This window comes from Mesocricetus auratus, unplaced genomic scaffold, assembly GCF_017639785.1.
Source record: "Mesocricetus auratus isolate SY011 unplaced genomic scaffold, BCM_Maur_2.0 Super-Scaffold_2245, whole genome shotgun sequence".
Lineage (NCBI taxonomy): Eukaryota > Metazoa > Chordata > Mammalia > Rodentia > Cricetidae > Mesocricetus > Mesocricetus auratus.
In genome coordinates, this window is record NW_024429180.1 from 21,217,160 (window position 1) to 21,240,206 (window position 23,047).

General features: G+C 41.2%; 1 protein-coding gene across 5 annotated transcripts in view; it reads right to left on the minus strand.

The window, feature by feature from the left end:
* Positions 1-551: 551 nt before the first annotated feature.
* The window catches only part of Lmo7 (LIM domain 7), a 203,882-nt gene continuing 181,386 nt past the window's right edge, over positions 552-23,047 (minus strand). For 3 of the 5 annotated variants that reach the window (XM_040751294.1, XM_040751388.1, XM_040751333.1), the window contains 16 exons: positions 21,643-21,757; positions 20,354-20,515; positions 19,224-19,411; positions 18,244-18,304; positions 16,305-16,361; positions 14,220-14,245; positions 13,839-13,943; positions 13,181-13,273; positions 12,321-12,766; positions 11,433-11,498; positions 8,931-8,983; positions 6,587-6,800; positions 5,633-5,923; positions 3,827-3,935; positions 2,562-2,664; positions 552-1,311 (listed from right to left, as the gene is read on the minus strand). In XM_040751294.1, coding sequence (XP_040607228.1) covers positions 1,289-1,311; positions 2,562-2,664; positions 3,827-3,935; positions 5,633-5,923; positions 6,587-6,800; positions 8,931-8,983; positions 11,433-11,498; positions 12,321-12,766; positions 13,181-13,273; positions 13,839-13,943; positions 14,220-14,245; positions 16,305-16,361; positions 18,244-18,304; positions 19,224-19,411; positions 20,354-20,515; positions 21,643-21,757 — 2,112 coding nt within the window. In that variant the 3' untranslated portion in view covers positions 552-1,288. The remainder of the gene's footprint in view (positions 1,312-2,561; positions 2,665-3,826; positions 3,936-5,632; positions 5,924-6,586; positions 6,801-8,930; positions 8,984-11,432; positions 11,499-12,320; positions 12,767-13,180; positions 13,274-13,838; positions 13,944-14,219; positions 14,246-16,304; positions 16,362-18,243; positions 18,305-19,223; positions 19,412-20,353; positions 20,516-21,642; positions 21,758-23,047) is intronic. The other 2 variants (XM_040751438.1, XM_040751457.1) reach the window with 2 other exon arrangements.

Here is a 23,047-nt window from a genome sequence, read left to right on the forward strand (position 1 = left end):
AATAAACACCAATAAAAAAGAAAAGAAATGAAACAGAGGCCTGTGGGGGGGGGTCATTTAGTGGCAGGATGCTTGAGTAGCATGCATGAAGAAAAGGAGAGGAGACATGATTTTATAAGAACACTTACCTATACACACTAAATACAAATACATGCAGTTTATGATTGTTGATTGCACCTTCGTAAAGATACATAAAATATAATAGTAAGAAGGTAACATATTGAAATATAATGAAAAGGCTTGAAACGGGGAACCAGCACAGGAGGTAAGAGCATTTGTTGCTCTTTCAGGACCTGAATTCAGTCCCCAGGACCCATGCAGGATATCTCAGACCACCACACCACCAGCTCCAGGGAATACAGCATCCTCCCACTCTGGCCTCTACATATATACACATGCCTGTCACACACACACACACACACACACACACACACACACACACACCACATAGTTTTTATCTTAAGAAAAAAAAGGACTGCAAAAGACACAAATTCACTAAATGAGCAAATTAGTAATTCAATACATAATTTTTTTAAAAAAAGATCCACTCATTAAATGTATCATCAATTTTATTTACAAAGACATCAGAACAGAAAAGCTTACTAGTTTCTGGAGAAAATTCCTGGTATGCAAACCATGGTTATTTTTCATTATTGAAAATAACAGCTTTCTACTGATATTTGCTTAGCAACAACAGTCCTTGTAAAGAAAATAGAATGCCCTCCTCAAGCAAATAAGATAATACATAAGCAAAATTATTTCTCAATTGGATTATTTCTGCGTAAAGAAAGCCACGAAAAACAAATTTATGGGTGGATTTAAATGAATTTTTTCATATGGTTCCACATTAACTTAGAATACATTACAATAAACAATAAACACAATTACATATTTATATTAACTATTTCAAATAATGTGCAAGAACTTAAAAAAATAAAACAAAATACCCTCTTCAATGCACCACTAAAGAAGTCAAACTAGATCATCAACAGCCTCAAAAGTATTTTTTAAGTTCTTGGTTTTTTTTCCCACTTGTGCTTTTAGGATGCCAAATTCAAAAAGCAAATACTGCACATCCCCCACAACACACATAATTACCTTCTTATAAATAGACAATAAAAATACAGGTCCTACCAACACTACAGTGTTCCTATGTCATCTAATGAGGCAAAGGTTATTCTTTTTCTAAAAGAGGGGCGGGGGACATACAAGACATATTTATAGTTCTGCATGGGCAGCAACCGCCTCCTCTTCTATCTGCAACAGGGCTTTCGAATGGAGGCTTACATCACATGGCGGTTGGCCGTCCAGCTGATCAGGCAAGGAGAGAAGAGAGAAAACTGCTCAGATTCCAAATCTTGTGAATATCAGCATATGGGGACACATAGCAGTCATCACTCAGAGTGGCCCAGTGAGGTAGAGAGAGTTGCCTGTCACTCCATCTTAGGATACAGGTACGTAAATCGCAGCCTGGGGTCTAGAATTCTTTATTTGTAAAACAGGGTAAAAATTAACTGCTTGAATCAGGAAAAAAAAAACTTTCAACTCTCTATTATTTGTACTGAAGGAGGGAAAAGGCATGGGCATTGATTCCAAAAAAAATCAATTATATTTGGCTTTGGATATAAAAGAGAAAAGTGCACACACATACACACTCCCCTCCCCCAGACCCCATGCCCAGCCTTGACATTCTCCCAACTTCAAGGGCAATATCCAAGGGAGGCCTTGTCATGGAGAAGGCTCAGAAGCCATTGACAGATAAAAGAGAGTTGATCACTTCAAATCATTTCCAAACACGCTTCATATAAGGGGCCATATAAATACCTCTGAGTTCAAAAGCAATAGGTTTGTAGATACCACTTGTACACCCTTTCACAACAAGGAAGAAACATGTTACCAGCGTCAAGGTTCAAAATGATAAACAGCAATTAACTGTTGTCTTGCTGAGGCTGTGAACTACACACAACTGAGTCATGATACCTATACTTCACGATGCTCAAACACGTGCTTAGAAAAATGTACCGTTGAAAAATGTTCTTTCAATTCAATGACACTGAAACACTACATAAACAGAATCAAGGTTCTGTTTTTCAAAAAATATGTATGGATAAATGGCTACACATTAACATAAAGCAGAAAGTGACACTCTTAGGTTCAGTCATTTTCAGAGTTGATTACGTTGTAAGTCACATAGTAAGATCTCATTGTTAGATAATGGAAATGAGATGGTGAGAGATAGAGCCCTAATCAGAAAGCAGACTTGTCTTAACCTCTGCTCTGTGCCCAGGAGTCATTAGAAGTTTCTTCTGATCTTTGCAAATGAGAGTCAATGTCCTGATTTCTGGGTATAAGTCCCTTCAGTACCTGCACCTCACAACCCCATCCTAGGTGACTGGGATTCCTTACATACCCTCTCTGAAGGGGACAGACTATGACCCCTGAAACCCAGAATCCTATGGTAGTGAACCTGAGGAGGAGGTGGCTTCAGGCTCAGGGAAAGGCAGAGGAACCCGCGGTCTCCTCAAAAGACATGAAATTTTCTCTCTGATTTGCTCTCTTACATTTGAATCGGAGATAGCAGTCATTGCAGTACAGTTGGTTGTTTCGGATTCTGACTTCTGCTCCTGAGGTAGAGCCTCCAAGTTCGCATTCACAGGAGACACACTGATGGACAAAAGAAAATGCACCATGAGGGGACTCCAGAAACCCTGGAGCACTCTCAGAAGAGAGACACATGGGGTGAAGGAGCGTACAGAGAGGGCGAGAAGATCCTAGGATGCAGCTTCTAAATCTTTGGGTATGTTACAACAGAGCAAGGGGGAGGGAGGGTTCAAAGGACAATTAGTGGATTAAAACCAGCCTGCAGGGTTAGAATTCATAAAGCAAAATTTAGGAACCAAGACAATCATTCTAAATACTGGGGGTAGAGAAATACAAAAACAATTTGTTGATTGTTGATTGATGTTCCTTGCCCCAAGGAAATAAAGGCAAACTTACCACATGTAAGAACAGAAGAAAAATAGAATTTGGGTTTCTGGCAGTGTCCCCAGAGCAAGCATTCATGTCAAGGCTAGGGACTTTAGTGTTCTCTGTCTCTCTCTGCCTCTGTCTTTCTGTCTCTCTCTGTCTCTGTCTCTGTGTGTGTGTGTGTGTGTGTGTGTGTGTGTGTGTGTGTTCAAACACTATTTTGACTCATTCTGCTCTACATGGATTTACATACACAAATTTATATGCTTAAGCAAGCTGCTAACTTTAGAACTCCTGGATCAAAAACGGGGAGACCTTCTACTGGCCCAATGAGAGTTCGAGAATTACAATGATGCATTCAGAGACAGATACTGTAAAATCAAGAGTTACAGCCTGAACCCTTCCCTGTATACAAAAACACTATCAGGTATAAGCAGGCTGTGAAACTGCAAAAATATTTACAGTGGTTTTCCTTCCTGGCACTATTAAAAGCTATCAGTTAGACACTGATAACTGCATGTCTCTATGCTGCTAACAACACTGGTAAATTAAATTTTAAGCCTACCTGTGGCAGCATGCTAGAAAACACACTAGGCATCATAAATTTTATTTATAGGATCCTAGCGGATTAGAGCTACAAAAGGCATAGGGTTGGCAGACTGACTTTTATAAGAAGATTCCAGGTTTGAGAACCAAGCAGCAGCAAGCAATTTAGGGCTCCCACACGTGCTAAGCACAGACTGACAAATAACAGGCCAAGCTTGTTAGTGGCATTCCCACACCCCAGGGCTCACGGAAGCCATGCGCTCTCCAAGCAAAGCATTGCGGCCGGCCGGCAAGCTCTTTGTCTCGGGCTCACCTTAAAACAATGTAAATGATAACAAAGACCCAGGGTCTCGATGATCATAGCAGCTCCTTTGCCCAGAATGTTATTACAGTAGGAGCACACACGCTTCCCACTCACTGACCTAGATGTGGAACAAGAATGGAATGAAGGCTTTCACCTGTGTTGTGCAAGGCTGGCATTCAAAGTCACACTGTCACTGGCAGAGATGATAACAACTGAAGACAAGTTCTTTATATCCAAGGGAGAGCAACTTTTGCAGCCAGCTAAATAAAGCATGTCTTCATTATATACCTTGAACTGTCTCAATGGAGGCTCTAGGGACCTTGATGCCTGTTCACCCTAAAGGAGCAATTTCAATGCGATTGGTCCATTTGGGATTTTAGTCCATTACCCTGAGATCGCATATGGACTTATCGGTATCTCTGACCTGCTACGTCTTCTTGCTAATTCAGTTGACTAATACACAAAATTCCACTCATGGCATTCCACTCCCGGACCCACCCAGAGTCTCTGTGATTTGCCTTCTCACCCTTACTTTCTACCCCTTCTTTTTCAATTTTCTGATTAGAAATAGGAGCACTTTCCTGATGGCACTTCCGTTGAGAATGAAGCCATCACAGCCCAAGAGCTGCCAATGAGTCAGCTAAAGAGACACTGCCTTCATCCCTACCTTCTCACCCCTGAAGAAGGAGCACAATACCATCAGGCCACTGGGTGAGCAGGGAGTGCATGGCTATTGAGAGACAGGTGTGAAGACAGCAATCTGCCTTTGGACAAAGACCTTTCCTGGGCAGAGAAGCCCAGAACCTAGCTCTCCCCCCCCCAACCCCCCACCCCGCCTCATTCTCGCATACTGGGCTAGAGTAGGAGAATAAGTGAACAGTGGTTCCTCTCCTCTCAAACTCCATCTACTCCAAAAAAAACTGACCCAAGGCCTCCTGACCCCTTTTCCTTTGATGCAACTCTCTTATATATTTTGTAGATCTTGGTAATTGTAGCATTATTTTGAATTGATACACACATACACATATATATGTGTGTATAAATCTCTACATATAAGTCTATTAATTAATAGCTTAAAATGCTCAAATATCAGTGGATTTCTACCTTGAATCATCACATTTGTAATGGAAACTAGAACTCCTTTGAGATGACAACAGAGGAGAAGCTATGAAGACGTGGACATCAGGGCTTCATGCCATGACTCCAGGACAAGGGGCCATTCAAGATTCTACCTAACTTTTACACCCTCCCCAGAACATAGGATCTGCAGAAGTCAAGTGATGAACACTGAACAAACTGGCGGCGGACTGGGTCACAGGGGAAGCCACCCAGGACTCCGAAAGCAAGATCAAACCCACAGGGTGACTTTTTCTTTTTAATCCAGCTTGTTCAAACTGCCCAGGCTACGAAGCCTGTTGATCGTGCTTTTCTCCTATTAGAGTGCCATTCAAAGTCAGACACTTCAGAATGCTGCCTCTGCTCATAAATACGAAGTTCGTGAGCCACTGTACCACCTGTTGATGCCACATGGTTATCTATTCAGGGAAACCTTCCAGCTGAGACACTGACCAAAAGCACAGGCAACAGAGAGCCTGGCGACATGCAGACATATTCAAAGTCTGGCGTGTCTTTCCCAGACACCTGTAGACACTAGGCAGGCAGCAGACACAGGCCGAAGAAAGCCTTCTCAATTGCTTTGATACAAGAACACCAAATTTCATGCACTCAAAAGGACTTGCTTTTCTTCTTTGCTGGATAATTTGGGGGAACGCTTCAATGAAGAAACACACTTGAAATTGAGACAAGGGGCCTCACCTGTTACGGAGCTGAGAGCCTGACTGTGACATCGAAGGGGAATAGCTGTGTGGTGTGGGAGACCCCGGGGCGGGGCCTGGTATGATGCTCTTCACTGGGCCAGCTGGAGGCGGTACAGCGGAGGATGGGTTCCTCATGTAGGCACGGTTTGATGTAGACAACAGCTGAGGAGGTGGGCGACTAAAGTCTTGGACCGAGGACGAGGCATAGACTCCTGCGGGCTGGTTGTGCCATGGGGACTGCCTCCAGGAACTGGGCCGCTGGGAGTCCAGGTTGTCCAAAGACTCCCCTCTGAAACACGGAAGGGACTAGGATTGACTTGTGGGTTTTAAAACAGCTATTTGTACACTGAAATAATTGGTTCTTTATCTGAAACATATCTACATATTCACCATCTTAAAAGTTACAGAGTTAAGCCTGGCATTGGTGGCGCACGCCTTTAATCCCAGCACTCGGGAGGCAGAGGCAGGCAGATCTCTGTGAGTTCGAGGACAGCCTGGTCTATAGCACAAGCTCCAGGACAGCCTCCAGAACAATACAGAGAAACCCTGTCTCGAAAATTCAAAAAAAAAGTTACAGAGTTAATTTTTTCAGTTTTTATGAACCCAGTTATCATGATTCCAACCTAGCCGTTAACCTGGTTATGAACGTTAAGTACTCTTCCTTCTCTTCAAGTTTAACACACAAGAAAGTCAGTTCGTATTTAATTATCTGAATCCCATTTCCAAATTCCACATCCAGATTTAGAAGCTATTCATGTGATCTTGTCCAGTTGGCTTCCCCACCTCAACCAGCTTCTTCATATATAATAAAAACAGGGGAACTGAGCCTACTTCAAAACATTATCCCCCAGTTTAAATGAGATGGTTCAGACACAACAACTGTGTCTGATGATAGCTCACAGCCAAAAAGCAAAGCCTAGAAAAGACACATTTGCAGAGACAACTCCAGTACCTCCTCATGATCCCAGGCAGGCAGATGGGCTCTTTGTTCACACTGGCACTGCGCTGTCGGATCCAGCTGTTGTCATTATGGAGAGACGTTCTCTTCCTCATTTCCTGGAGGATTTGCTGTCTCTCCAACTCTGCTTCCGAGGGGCCCTGATCCTTCTTGGAGCTCCTTTGTGAAAAGCTAGTAGTCCTAACTCGGTCTGAATATTTGCTGCTTCCTAAATTAAGAACATACCAAAGGCTTCAGTAGTAAGTACAAGACAAGGAATGACAATGGATCAGCCTCCAAAGACAGTGTAACTAGCTGCCTCTTATTCCAGAAAATTCCAGTTCCACCTGAAGACACCCATGAGGTGCACTCACACACACACACACACACACACACACACACACACACACAAAAATCCTATAGATCCCAGATATGTTCAGTTACAAAATGTTCATCTAGTTTTTCTTCTTTCAATCGAGACCACTTATTGAAGGTTTGCTACAAACAGTCTTCATAGAAACAAGGAATTTTCCATTACATCACAAATGCACACATCTGTAATTGGCAGGGGCTAAGTGTTTATGTTATAAGTCACACAATAAGTCATGATCACACAGTAGAATTATTCAGTCACTGACATAGCCCTGGTGAACAACAGAAAATAATTGTCCATAATATCAAATCTGTTTGTGCTCTAAAAAATGTATAAAATGTAATATAATTTTTAAGTTTATTAGTGGCAATTAAGTCAGCTTGCATCCCCAGGGTTTGCTGACTAATTGCCTATTTATGTAAAACACATGCAACCTGGAGGCATCATCCTTGCTTTAATTTGGGATTAGAAAATTTTAAGTAAGGATTTTTTCTTCTCTAAATTCATTGTTATTACCATACTTTCAGAATATTTAGCGTGTCTAGGTATCTCTTCAAGTCAGCAATGAGCCAGGCCACAGAAGTTTGTTGTTGTTGCTTTTTAAGTACACACCCACACATAGTATATTAAAAATAACACCAATGTGCTAGTTTTAAACAAAACATGTTTCGTTTTAAATGTACATTGATGGCATACCCAAGTCATCCCACCAAGCGTGTAATAATTTCTTAGTGTCTGCTAATTCAAGGAGGTGTGGCTGGTACAGGGACAAAAGAACACATTACCAACTACCCAGGTGAGACACGAAACCCAAGGAGCAGCTGTTTCAGAGGTCACAGGTGCCCACCGGCCAACCAGGTTTCACTCGGGGCAGAGTACAAACGCCACAGGCTGAAAGTATGTCACTCGAGACAAGTGTACTTAATCTATAATTTTAACAGTAGCTAGGTCAAGTTCAAGGGAGACGAGCTGAAAACCCAAATAGGAGAAATCCAAAGACCAGAGGGAACTCATTAGAAGTATCTGCTGAGTGAAGACATAAGAGATGTGCAATCTTTAGAGCTGTGCTTCTTGGAGGGAAAGGTGGGCCCACAATGCTGACAAGCCAAGTAGGGTGCACATGAAAACTTAAGGTCCTACCTTCAATGATACTGCCACCTGGTCTAATGAAAACGCAATTCTCTGAGCTTTGACCAGACACATATCAACTGCCACCAGACCCCAGGCCAATGAAATAAGCAATGTTTTTCTTACAGTGAGTTTTAAATGTTTAAAAATTCCTTCTCAGCAATTTAAAGATAATACATGAAACACATTATTATTTATTCGTTTTAAAACCAGAAATAGCTGGCATTAGAGATTTGAATAACCTTAGAGGCTGGCGACAGAGTCAAAGCTTTTCTGTCCACCTCAACCCTCACCTGAACCTTTCTTTGTGTGCAGAACTGACCAATAATTTGCTTAAGCAAACTCTGGACCTATGATGCTATTGCTTTGGGCTTTTTCTTTACTTAGGTAATTTCAGTTATGTGGGGTTAACCAGGTCCACATTTTATATCAAGCTCCAAGTTCCAAATGATTTTCAATAAATAAAAAATCCCTGTTGCTGGATTTTCAGATCTTTTGCCATCTACATGAATGACTTCAAATGTACACGTACTGTTTAAGTCCTCTGCATTACTTTTCCTGGCCTCATTGTTTAGCTACAAGATAAAATCTACCATGCAAAGCCGAGTCAACATTTTCTCTGCAAACGTCCCACATATTTCTTAGGCATTCAAACGCTCCAGTGCAGTACTTTCTATTATAAAGAAAGCCAAAACAAATACTAGTTGTTTTGTTGCAATTACTCAAAATAGCATGTTAACCATATAATATAATGAATCTAAAGTTTCCTGCACTTAAAAATACTAATCATAGTATATGAACACTCAAATATATAACTTTGCTTTGGAATAAAAGTTTGAATACACACATCACACTTACCATTTTTCTGTGTGGCTACATCATTTAGTTCCGTGGTAGATCTTGACTTACTCCTAAAATACAATATATTAAATATGTCATATTAACATTTTATTTTATTCCTGAAAAGCTGGTTTGGATTTTTGCTTTTCGAAGACAGGGTTTTCTTTGTGTAGTCCTGGCTGTCTTAGAACTTGCTCTGTAGACCTTAAACTCAGATATCCACCTACCTCTGCCTCCCAAGTGCTGGGATTAAAGGCATGGGCCACTACACCTGGCAAAGAATTTTTTTAAGCAGATATTGATTTCCTATGTCTTTTGGGAGATGTGTTTATTTTTGAACCAAGGAATTTTTCACATTATGCAAACTAGCAGTACACAGAATAAATGCTGGAAATACATAAAATGTGGGACCCTCTCTCCTTCTTTGGATGACGGAGACTGCTCTGCCCATGCTGGCTTCTGCCCCAGCCACCAGCTCACTCAGAGTCGGTCTGTGCTGCCTCCTGCACACTGTCTGGTATCAGCATGTGAATAAAGGTACCAGGAGGCCACAGATCATTCATTTGCCAAATGCTATCCTGGCATTCCAAATAGGTAGTAAAGGTCTGTAAAAGGTCACAGGCTCATCTCCTCATTCTACTCAATTAGTTGAACTTCAGAAATAGTAACAATACCATATACAGATGCACCTATGTGTGCTATATATATATATGTACATATATATATATATATATATATATAGAGAGAGAGAGAGAGAGAGAGAGAGAGAGAGAGAATGTCTGCATCCTGTGTAATAACCTATAGTGTGGGACAATGTGTTATAACTGACAGACAGCTGCATCTGTCAAGTCATGCCTCTATTTACAATGAAAACACTTGTCACCAGATGTCACGCTGTACTACCCAATGCCAATAAGGTCTATGCTACATACTCTATGCAGTATTTATGTGTTATACATAGCACTATTTAAGTATTCTATATTACATAGTATAGTATAATATATAGTATATACTCCCCAATTATATACATCCAACCATAGGTTTAAAAGACAGATGTACAGCAAAAGCTGGCCTTGAGCTTCCAGAGATCCCCTTACCTCTACCTCCCAAGTGCTAGGATCATAATTTTGGCCTGTTGTTTGTGTTGGCTTGGTTTCTTTCTTAGTTAGCTTTTCACTACCTGCATTCTAGGCAAATGGGCATTGCATGGAAGGGAAGGTCGAAACTCTGAAAGTTGATAAACCAGTGATTCCTAGCTTTTCTCGTCTCAGTGCCCTTAGCCAACGGTCAACCTACGCAAGTTTCCATTTCAACACATATTTAAAATGTAGGACTAAATATACCTTTCTCGTAGAGCTGTACTGAGACATAAGTATGTAAAGTGAATAAAATGATGAGGGTGGGGACATTTTAATGATACCTAGTTTCTCTGGGGGGTTCACCATAATCAGGTCATTTATTGGGAGGCTTTTCCCTAGCTATTGAATATGTCGTTCCTACCCAGTTAGTCCCACGCTTCCTCCATTCTCCTGAGCCCTCTCACTCCCCCTGGGATGCCAGTAAATGTGCCTGCTTCTTTGTATCTGATAACGTGGGCAAGCATCCTAGAGGAAGCATTTTAGCTCTTTGAGCAGAGGCTAGAGCCCACAGACTGGACATCTACAGATGGGCTACTCAAAAGTCCTTAGTGATTTTAAAACAGTGAAGTGGTTTTTTTTAATTGCTTGTAAATATTAAAGCTTAATGCTTTAGGAAACTTTAAACATATTTACCTTTTCTGATTGCTGAAATCCTGTGTTTCTTTCTAATACAGACCCATGGTCCGCATGGGCCACTACACCTGGCAAAAGTTGTATTACCCACGAGGTATGATGGTAATACAACTTTTGTTTCTCTGTGGGTGGTTTTGGTTTTTTTGTTTGTTTGTTTGTTTTTGTTTTTTTGAGGAAAGGTTTTTGCTTTATAGCCTAGGCTGGCCTTGAGCTCATTATGTTGTTTGGGCTAGTCTCGAACTCACATCAACCCTTCTATCTCAACCACCTGTGTCCTTAGATTTCAAACATTTGTCAGCTACACACAACTCTAGCCTTTGACTTTAGTTTGAACAACAGCTTAGACTGCATGTGTCTTGGAGACTATCTTTCATCTTTTCTGTTTCTTATCGGCCCATCCACCGTGCATGTAAGATTCCACTGGCTTACAGTCACTCTCATTTCCCCAGACACTTGTACCAACTCCCCAAAGCAGAGCTCTCTGGTTAACTAACAGCAGGTAGATGACTAAGCCCAGACCACCCAAATTTCCAAATCAGCTCCGTACAAAATGCTGAGCCACAAAACATCATAAGCTAAGTTTAAAGGTAGCTGACAGATACAAAGAACAATCTTCAAGGTTTTTTTTTGTTATCCTATTCCAAAAGACAAAGGGCTACAGTAGCTCTACAGATCACCTAGGTGAACTGAGGGACTTCCATCTAAAGTCAACAAGTACCAACCAAGTAGAAGGCGATGGTCCACACACCTGTCACTAGGAAGCAGCCCTGAAGATTCATCCTCTTTCTTGAGTATGTCGTAGGAATCAATAGGCCTAAAAAGGAAATGTTTTTCTATTAAAATATCAAATTTTAATGACTTCGGGGATATCAAAATAGCATCCTGGTCTCTTTAAGCAAATTGTCTATGGCTTAAGAGCTAGCTAGACAAGCGTTTCAATCAATGGCTACAGAAAACAGACCTACAGGCATTTGCTAATCAAATGTCCAGTCGTGCATACACTGGGGTGGATGGGAGCCCCATGTTCTGGTAACGATCTAGGGCTACAGAAATTATTTTTTTAAGATGTTGCTTTGTAACCCATCTTCTTGGGATAGGCAGGCCAAGAAGAAAATAATGAAGGCTAGTGTGGTGAAGAAAGACACCGTGGATAGGAAGAATCGGGTATTCTGGAAAGGCTAAGGTGGAATGTCAGGGTAGATTGTTAAATCGAACGAGTGGGTCACACCTATGTGAAGGAAGTCATTTTCGGAGGTAACAGAAAACACTGACGTCCAAGGCAAGGCTTGCTGGCATTTTTGTAGGAAGAAGGAGGCAGACAGTAACCAGGGAAGAGCCCATGCTAACTAAGCCCTAAAAGATCTTAGCCAAGCTCCTAGGCCAAGACGAAGCTCACGTGAGCTTTCTAGCCCTGGGAAGGAGTTTTGATGGCGTTGTGATGTGTCGGGAAGCCATGCAAGCACTGAGGGAATTAAAGAGACACACTGCTGTTTGTGGCTCAAAGGCTCCTGGGAGCCAGCTGGCTCCCCTGTGTAAATCAAGGATGGCGTGGCAGAGGAGGGAAGACATACAGCGTGGACAAACCAAAGCCACCGCTTTTCAAACTCCATGGTGCCCTTCAGCTACAGGGACAGACCTCCGGTACTGGTAGATCTTGACCGAAGTCTCGCGCTCCCTCTGGGCCTGGTGCTTCTGTGTCTCAGCTTGTTTTCGCTCCTGAGCCTCGGCCCAGGCCTGGGCCTCTGCACGAGCCTTGGCCTCAGCCTCGGCCTGGGCCTCTGCACGAGCCTTGGCCTCAGCCTCGGCCTGGGCCTCAGCCTCCCGCTGCTTCCGAAGTTCTTCTTCCTGAGCTTCTTGTTCCTTCCGTTTCTTCTCCTGCTCAAACACCAGCTGTTCCTCCAGCTTCCGACTTAGGGCCTCGCTAGCAGCATCTTCTTCCAGATGCCCTCTCTCCTCCTCTCCTGCTCGAGTTCCTTCCCTGTCGGAAGACTTAGACCCTTCGCTCCAGGTGGGTTCCCAGGTGGCAGCCACAGCCTCCCGTGTGGTCAGAGAAATGCTGTTGGAGTTTAGGACCATCAGCTCCTAGGTAGCCAGCAAAAATAAATAAATAAATAAACACACACACACACACACACACACACACACACACACACACACACACACACACACACACACACACACCCCAAGCAGTCCAGAACTCCAAGAAGATAGTTACAGCTCAAAAATATAAACAAACAAATAAATAAAGCCATGCAAATAACTGAAGTCTAAGGGCAAAAAGACTACCCATTCTCTAGGAAAGAATGACTTGATGAGACAACAGAAAAACTAGGAGAAAGAAGATGAAATATCAAAGCAAATTTCTAACACAGGAGAGCTCGATGTGTTTTCCAAAGAGGTGAGAGTGTGTTTAGGGAAACGTGGTGCGGCACTCCTTGCCTAGGTTCCCCAAAAAGGTACAAGAGAAGGAAGGGAACGGGGCATGCTTCATGCTACCTCATCCAAGTACTTGGAATTCTCTCTCTCGGCCTCCTGTTGAGCTTTCTGCCACTCCTCCCTCAGCTTTTCTTGCTCTCGTTGGTATTTCTCCTATGAGGAAATAATGGCATGATAGTTACTCAAGATTGCCTTCTCATGGGAAACAGAATATTTAACATTTTGCTCTCTCTAATCCTCCATATCAAACTTTCATGTGACCAAACTGAGTTCAGTCCCTAAAGGAAAAAAAAAATAGTCTTGCACTAAACTAAAATGCAGATGTCCAGATGTCAGGAAGGAGCAGCCCCATGGAAGGAGACCTATGTCTAAGTGTTGCTGTTGATGGAACTCATCAAAGCCTCCAGCAAGGATGAGAGACACTGATGACAAAAGAGCCCTCATCTACTGCTGACAGGGACAAATCCTCACAGACTGTGCCCCTCGTGTCGCCAAAGTGCCCATAGGGGCTAACACCTGACGATTTATACAGTCATCAAGATGGGAAGGTAAAGGTTTAATACAAAGCATGCACCCAATATGCAAAGGGTTTTGCTAGTGATACAGATGCTGGTTTCATTCTGCTTCTTCTCAAGCTTGCTTCTCAACACTGGCGGGCCCCGGCCAGAGAGAGCACTAACAGCTGAGAGCTCTGTTCACCCGAGCTATGCGGCGCTACCTGAAGTAGGCGGTCCTGCTCCTTCTGCCACTTCTCCTGTCGTTTCCTCTCCTCCTCTTGATCCCATGCCCAGCGACTGGGGGCATTGAGGGTTGGAACCGGAAGCTAACCAGTTTGTGGCACAAGAGATGTAAAACACAGAACAACGTAATTCCTTCGGTTACCGACTGAGACTCTGTCACACTCACAAATTATTCACCTCGTGCTGGCTTAGACCACAGGGGAGAAGACATGGTCCCACATTTCAATGCCAATCTTTTTAGTTTACAACCCAATCGACATTTATATATCTTAAGATAATGCAAGAAATCTAACTGTATAGTAATCCAGTCCCACCAAACTTCCCTTACGTATTCCCAACTAGAAAGGTCTAATACTCACATCAGGAACCACAGAATCGGAGCTCCCTGTGTTGCAGCACGTGGGTAAGGAAGGAAGAGAGATACAATGTGAGTCTCCATTTCGACAAAGTAGCTCCTTTCAGGGAGTCAGATCACTAGCTGTCCCTACCCGGATGCCAAGTGACATCAGTTTTCTTTGTAACTCAGCTACGACTCCTGTCCCTCCAGTTCCATCTGTACCCCTCCTTCCAAACTCAAATTTAGTAAGAGGAAACTGCTGGTCCCCAAACTCTAGGGAACAGCACCAACTTGCTGAGGCTTTCATCAGAGGCTTCATTGATACTAAACTGAACAGTGTCCCATTGTTTAGCTTAATGGGGGAAAGAACACCAACATTACATCTCCCAAGCCCAGTTATTGCAGATATTCATCGAAAGTTTGACATCAGCCGATCTCATTCCCCAGGTCTCCTTGCTAATGAACTGCATTCTAATTGAAATGATGGCAAAAAACGAGTTCAAGACACCTTTCCTCTTCTATTATTTGAAACAGGAATTCAAGGTTGATGTGTAAACTATCAGACACTATAATATATATATATATATATATATATATATATATATATATATATATCTTACTGTTGTTTTCTGAGACAGTGTCTCATCACATCCAGGCTGACCTCAAGCCAACACTGACTCTGAACTTTAGTCCTCCTGCCTCCATCATCCATATGCTTGGATGACAGGTGTGGGCCACCACGCCTGGTCAATGTTTTGACTATTATTTTGAGACACTATTTAGTCTAGGCTGGCCTTGAACTTTTAATCTTGCTGCCTAGCTTTGGCAATAGAGTGGTGTATGACTACACTGAGCTAACAATCTTTTTATCATCAAGGAACTTATAGTAATGTGTGTTAACACATTATACAATTATAGAAAAGTGAAATTTTAGAAAATATAGTATTAAGCAGTATTTAGAAAATTTCCTGAAATCTCAGCTGTCACAGAAACTGTTTGCTTATGTAACTATTAAAAGAAAATTGCTTTAAGACATAGGAAAATGTTCTTCTCTAAAATAGCTCATTGAAAGGTGAGAGAACACTAAAATAAAGACAAGGAATTATTTTGTTTGAGCCAGATAAAATTAGGAATATGTTAACACTTCAATTGAATAGTCACAGGAAATAGTGAGTTTAGTGAAAAACTACACATCAAAAGCTCCAAAGACAGCTGATAAACTCTATTTATGGTCTGAGAGGAAACTTAATCTACCTTAGGAAGAATATTAGGCAATAAACACAACACACACAAACCCAGGAGGTATCATAAAGCAAATTTTAAAACGTTTCATTAATCTTTAAAGAAACAGTAACATTTTAGATAGCAACAGTAAATCTTCTGTGATGTTGCATCTGAAATGTTAGATATTATTTTTAAGTCCTTCGTAGCAAAACGTACTTGGAAACACATTCAGGAGACAGAGTGTTAGACAAACGTGAAGATGAAGAAAGGCCACATGCATCACACGTCACGAGGCAGCCCGCACAGCTACACCAACATAGCTTTCACAACGCTCCTGCGTTCAGATGCACCCAACTTTCTTTGGCATCAACAGAGGCACCATTATGAGGCGGCCACCATCATTGTAATGGCAGCCGGTAGCTCTGTTCTTCATTAATGGTATTCCCCATCACGCAAAACTGGCTATTTTTTTTATAAGTTGACCAAACACATGTTGGTGTAACCTAACACTGTGCCAATGATAGGAAGCAGTAAGGCATAAATGAAATTCCTCATTTCTTACTGTTACCCAGTGGAAAAACACGTGTGTTTAATAGCATCTCACTGCTTTGTTTTGTTTTGTTTTTTCACAAGGTTAAGAGAGAGAAACACCTTGTGAGCTAGACAACAGACACGCAAAGACCCATTACCACAGAGGTAGACCCATGAACTGTAAGAAAAGCCTGGTGATCCTGGGGAGGAAAGAATGGAAATGGGTTATGTTGCTTGGTTATAACGACAGCGAGATGGAAGGAGACTGGAGCCCAGAGCCACAGACTACAGGGGAGAATGGAGTGTGAGGCAGGTTCATGAGAGCCCAGGAGGAGTTAGCTTCACAGTTTACCTTGTTCAAAAAATTGTGATCGCCTTTTTAAATTTCTCAAAGAAATGGATTCTGATGCTAGTTGAAAAATAAGAAAATAAATACCATGTCATTCACTTTCATTTCTTACCGCTGGTTGTACCTTTCCAAGCTGGAGCAATGTTATTTTTTACATAACAAAATTGGTCGCCACTGAAGATGGAGATTATTTCAAGGCACACACACATATTTTAGTAGTCTATACTAATTCAAATTAGTAAGAGAAACAAATACTTTTATTAATTACTTTTAGTAAATAGCATTGTATGTTCACAGCAAGGAGAGCCATACCATCATTTGATAGCACAGGGCTTCCAAGAAATGAAAACTAACACTTTTTTGCTTAGGTTAATAGATCTAATACTCTCTCTACCAAAGCATTTTTACAACATGATGCAGATGCAGAAAAAATTTTTAAACTTAAAGAATTGTCAAATGAAAACATATGCTAAAAGTAATATATCTTTTTTTTTTCCCCAAGACAGGGTTTCTCTGTGGCTTTGGAGGCTGTCCTGGAACTCACTTTGTAGACCAGGCTGGCCTCGAACTCACAGAGATCCGCCTGCCTCTGCCTCCCAAGTGCTGGGATTAAAGGCGTGCGCCACCAACACCCGGCTGAGTAATGTATCTTTGATTAGAATATTCTGTAGTAGTATCTAAGAAATGTACAAATGCTGGCTCAAGTCTTATTTATTTATTTTTGGTTTTTCGAGACTGGGTCTCTGTATTGTTTTGGAGCCTGTCCTGGAACTCTCTCAGCAGACCAGGCTGGCCTTGAACTCTTAGAGATCCGCCTGCCTCTGCCTCTCCAGTGCTGGGATTAAAGGCGTGTGCCACCAACGCCCAGCTCTTAAGTCTTATTTTAATGGATTTTAGTAAGAAATAAAAAACCTAATCTGACGTCTCCCATAGATGGGTCCCAAAACTATGGTCCAAACTGTAAATATCACCTGACAGTGGTCTGTGCTTCCTTATCTAACGAGTAGCCAGCCCTTCATAGAGTCCATGGCCACCATGTAGGCCTCTTACCAATTGGCTCTAATACCTGGGCCATGAGAAGACAGAACTGGGATTCCTTAGATTTTAGTTTCATAAAGAAAAATAAGCAATGTTTATTTTAAAACTCTGTTGATAAGGGAAACAACAGACCTAGCTTCTAATTATTAGAAATGAGAGACAAAGATAATAACCACAGAGGAGAGGCAAATTCATTAACTTTAGTCACCTTTGTTCAACATATTTTCAAACTACCCAAGTGTGCCTAAAGTCACCAAAGCAAACAGCCTCATGGCAGGAAAGCCTGGTCTCATGGTGTAAGATCTTTAGCTTCTTCTGGACTTTCATACCTATATAGTCTTGAAAGATCTTTCTGATATGTCTAAGAAATAACACTCAGCATTCAGTAGCTAAATTATTTCTCAATGGTCAAAGCAAGGAGGAGAGAGAGAACTGTAACAACACCCTGGATACTTCTGGCCTTTTCTTTCAAGACAAACAAAGGTGACTCTCTCAATTGTTACAGCCCTGGTGATTCTCTGCCAGGATTGGCTCCCTGCACATTCATCCTTTTCAGAACAATGAAGAGGGAAAGGGAACCTCCTCATTTTGTGTTTAATGAAGATCCTTCTGCCAGCCAGGAAGCTGACGGCTCCAGGAAAACCTGTTCTTATTTGGCTTAGGCACACGGGTACCCAGGGCTCCAGAGCCTGCTGCCAAATTTGTGTTTGGAGTTTCTGCGCTGCTCCATGCCGGAACTGACTCCTTCCCACCTGCCAGCAACTGGATCTGCATGCTAATCTTAGTTTCAGTTTGCTGTGCATTTGGCTTTCCTTCACTCACTTATAGCAATTTTTATGGCAGATCTCAAGAGCTGTAACTTACCCTGTGGAACAAATGAAAGTAATTTCAAAGTGATCTTTACCTTTTGAATCAAAGGTGTTGTTTTCCTCGTGAATTCCATTGATTTCTTTAGATTCGGTATACTGGAAAGGGTAAAATGCTAATTAACATTCTCTCTGATTAGACTTTGGGCTTAAATAATACATCTCTCATTAGGGAAAAGTATCTTTGAACAAGATGCGTTTTTCAGGCTATTGATTCATTACTCACAGCTTCTTACGTGTACTAAAAACCTAATTTTTTTCATTGCTCTGCAATACTTGTGAAAGGATTAATGACTAGCTATAGGCAAGAATGACTAAGTTTAATCAGTCATTAATATTCTAAGAGGCATGATAGATAAAATATTCATTCATTTGGCTTATATTTATGAGTATTGGGCATATAAGTAGTAAAACAATCATTTATGATTCTTTAACATTTAAATCTGTCCTTTAAAATATAATAATAGTTTCTTTTGGATATGTTTATTCAGTTCACAGTTTAAATTATCAATTGTGATTAAATAAACAATTGTGATTAGAAACAGAAAGCAGTTTTTTCAAAATCTATAGGAAAAAAAATACTGCTTTAACATTCTGAAATTCCCTGCATTGTGCTTTTTTAAATCAATTCATGAAATTGATTATGTTTTAATCACACATGCAATCCAATTAAATTGCTTCATGAGGTTTCATGGTGTTCAGAGTGACTACAATTTGCCAATGGACTGCAGAACACAAAGAATGCACAGCATGTAATTTTTCACAATCGCTATTTCTCATTCACACCGATCTGAGATATGACCGTAATGATGAAAGATTGGTCAAAACACCTGCAGAGCAACATTATGGGATGTCGTTACCTTTACATAACCCAATAATAAAAGGCTGCTGGTAAAAACACCCAGTATTTTCAAGACTGCACTTTAGTGCATTTCTTAAGTATAACCTATTTATCTTTTAAACAGTATCAAAACTGTTTTCCCACACACAGCTTCTGCTGTTACTTGGTTCTACTTACAGGACTCTGGAGGCTTTCAGAGAAATCAGTGGTTACCGACAGACTTGAAGACTTGTCCATGTTGTAAATGCCTGAAGTTGTATCAGTCCACTTTGTTTCGGGTGAACCTATAATTTTGGTAGCCACACTGGTAAGATTGAGGGTTTTATGCCGTATAGATGGCAGGGGAGGTTGGTCTCTGCCCCAGTCTGATTGGCACATGAAGTTCAAGTAATGAGTACACGTAGATGGTGAAGTAGAAAGAATACAGTTACTGGATGAACAGATACAAAGTGTGCACAGACACACATACAGCCAGACACATGAATCAGGTAGCGTGTCAACGACACGGAGACTTCAGGGCTTTGACCAGCAGACCACCTTCCCCCAAAACCAAAGGTTAAAGTCATGGTAGTAGCAAGGCAACTAGCAAATGTGCTGATTCTTTTCCTAAGCTGGGACTACATGTTGTATGGTGACACCAAAAAATGTGTGAGTCCGAAGAGACTGAACTCCCCTTCCCATCTATCCATCACCTATGACAGAGAAACACAATGATATAAATAGCAGATTAAAATGTTATGAGAATAAATAGGAATGTATCCTAATGTGAGCTTGATGACAGCAGTATAGTTAACTACTATAAGTTAAATCAGTCTCTCTCTGTCTTTTTTGTTCGTTTGTTTTTGTTTTTGTTTTCCTTGAGACAGGATTTCTCTGTGTAACCCCAGCTATCCTGGAATTCACTCTGTAGACCAGACTAGCCTCGAACTCAGAGATCTGCCTACCTTTGCATCCCAAATGCTGGGATTAAAGGTATGTGCCACCACTGTGCCCATTTTTAAGGCTCAGCTCTGTGACTCCTGGGTTCAGATACAATTGCTTTACTTAACATTTGCATTCAGCCAGATCAGTTACATAGGCAGTCAAACGGTGTCGAATTCAGTAGATTTACTAGTGAAGCATTTTCAGGAGGAATATTCAGAGCTGCTGCCCATGATTTGTCCAAACACAAAGACGAAACAATTGCAAGCCCAAAGCTAAGTAAAATGGGGGTCGGGGAGAGGGTTAATAAAGCCAACTGTTACAACCACTTGCCCAAGTCGGGTTTCTCCACTTAGAAAGCCAGGCACAGAGGGAAACTAACTCACCAGACTTTCCATAGCGCCTGACATCCATCACTAAGTTTCCAGTTTCCTGGGCGTTTGCCATGGTTTCCTCCCACTTTTTTGTATCCTTATATGAAAACTTGGTGTTATTGATGGCAAGAATCTCATCATCTACCTGCAGCTGAGAAAATTCTGCTGGGCTACCTAAAACAATGTAAAAGTTAAAAAGTCAAATGAAAAGGGATGCACACACAATCTGCTTCCTGTTGCTTTTTATTTTAAGTTAAGGAAAGTGACTTTTTCATCTCAACTAGTTCTTATTGCTTCCAGTAGAGAAGCAACACTGGCATTTTTAGGTTATCTAATAACTGAATCCATATACCGCATCAAGTACCAGGGACACTGTTCATTTCAGAGTCTGCATCTTCATTTACATTGAAAGGAGAAATGGTAAGTGAAGCTCCCCCTCCCCAAATAATTAACTCCCTAAATACAAAGAAACAATGTAACATTTTAAATTAAAAATGTGAACTATATTATACTTTAATTGAACATCACGTAGCACTCTGGGGGTGAGGGGAGTAGAAGGAAAAAGAGTCTTTTCAAACTGCCTAAAATTACCACTTAAACTACCATGATTCCATCAATTTTGACATTTCAAAGCAAGAGCGGATGTCAACACACAGTTCTGTATGGTAAAAATATGTGAACATGGACCTCCTCGCAAATAGCTAGCTCTCATTGCAGCTTTCATCGTTGAAGACAAATTTAGCGGTGGCTGGGTTTGCCTTGGCCCAACCCTGGCTGACCCAGCAGAAGCCCCAGAACACTCTGAGCATACAGTAAATGACAGATAACATATTTAGAAAACACCATTCTAGGCAGGTGGTGACCAGGGACAGAGGACCTAGCATGCAGGACACACTTGGGTTCAAGTCACTACAAGCACTAACCACCCCCATGTTGATCTATCATAGGCCTGTATGCATCTGCTACAAAATACAATTATCCACGAAAATTTTACACTAAGTCTTCAAGGTAAGTACTACTACTTGTTAACAACTCCTAGAAATTAAGTTTTTGTTTTTGTTTTTTTTAAAAATTTTCTCTAAGGTCAAAATAGCGACTCTTCAAAACAAAATCAATTAGGAAGGGAGAATAAACAATACATAATTTGTAATTCCAACTACTAGTCTTGGGAAGAGAGCTTGTCACTTTCCTCCACTGAAATGCATCTTTCCCATGTCCCCACCCCACACACAACTCAAGTGGCTTCTAATTCCCATACACAGAAGAGAAGGTAGCACAATATAGTTAGGCATATGATTTACCTTTTTCAACCGATGCTACGAAGATCCTGGAAAAGTCCCATTTTATTGTAAACCCAAAGTCAGGTTTGTTCCCAGGCGTCTGGTTTATGCTGATTCTCATATCGCTGAACTGATCCTGAAAGTAAAACATGAAACGCTGGTATCAGGTGTCCCTGGCAGCCACATGGAGGAAAACCTATCCATGAAAGACGGGAAGCCACACCAAGGTACACCTGAGTCAGTTCAAGACATTTTCTTCCTTGGTTCTGGTAAAACTTCCACTTATATGTATATGACAGAGTACTGTTTTCTGCTAAAATCAGGAAGGGTAAATTTACTGTCAACCAATGCTTTCCTTTATTTTAATACAATCCTACAAACAAGTTGGCTATTTAATTCTAGGCTTTTCTATTGCTTTTCCTATACCTGTTGTCTATTCATTTCTCTCTGTCATCTTCCTCACTACATATACATTAGAACAGAAATTAAATATGTATATTATTTTTTTAAAAAATTCAGTCTAGCCTTTTGTTCACCAAACAAGCAGGTCTAATTTACAAACTACTTATTCCTCACCTAAGAACAAGAAAGAGTAATTTAAATTATAGACAGCAGATTGAAAAGCAATTGACCTCCAGCATTAAGCATTCGTAGCTGAAATAGGCAAATGGCTCACAGACATATATATAATCAGCTATCCGTAGGAGTGCGTATTTGTTGGCTCAGCTGATTCATGAGGATGTAGAGACAAAGACCTTGCTGATGCCCAGGCTGTAAAATACAGAAGTTTGCTCTCTAATATGAAAGAAACTGCACACAGGACATCCAGAGTAACAGATTGTGGCTCCTTTGAAGCAGCACCAGTACCCTGGAGCCTGCATCTTGGGAAAAGTAGAACTCTACTTCCATCCTCTTTACTACATGAAAACAAATCCTATACCCCAGGATAAGGTCTCTGTCTCTCAAGATATTATTTTAAGCCAGATGGTGGTGGCACATGCTGTCAATCCCAACACTTAGAAGAGAAAGGCAGAAGGATCTCTATGTTCAAGGACAACCTGGTCTACAAAGTAAATTCTGTTGTCTGAACTCAGGTTGTCAGGCTTAGTGCCTGAGCCATCTTGCTTGTCAATAAAACATGATGTAGCAATGATAGCTTACTGTGAAACTGAAATTTGGTTTAGAAAATTCTTTAAGAAAATCCTAGGGACTGGAGAAATGGTGCAGCAGTTAAGAGCACTGATTGCTCTTCCAGAGAACCTAGGGTCACTTCCTAGAACCCATATAGTGGCTCACAGCTATTTGTACCACCAGTTCCAGAGGATCTGATGCCCTCTTTTGGCCTCTATAGGCAATTCACACATGGGGTACACACACGTATATGAAGACCATACACACACACACACACACACACACACACACACAC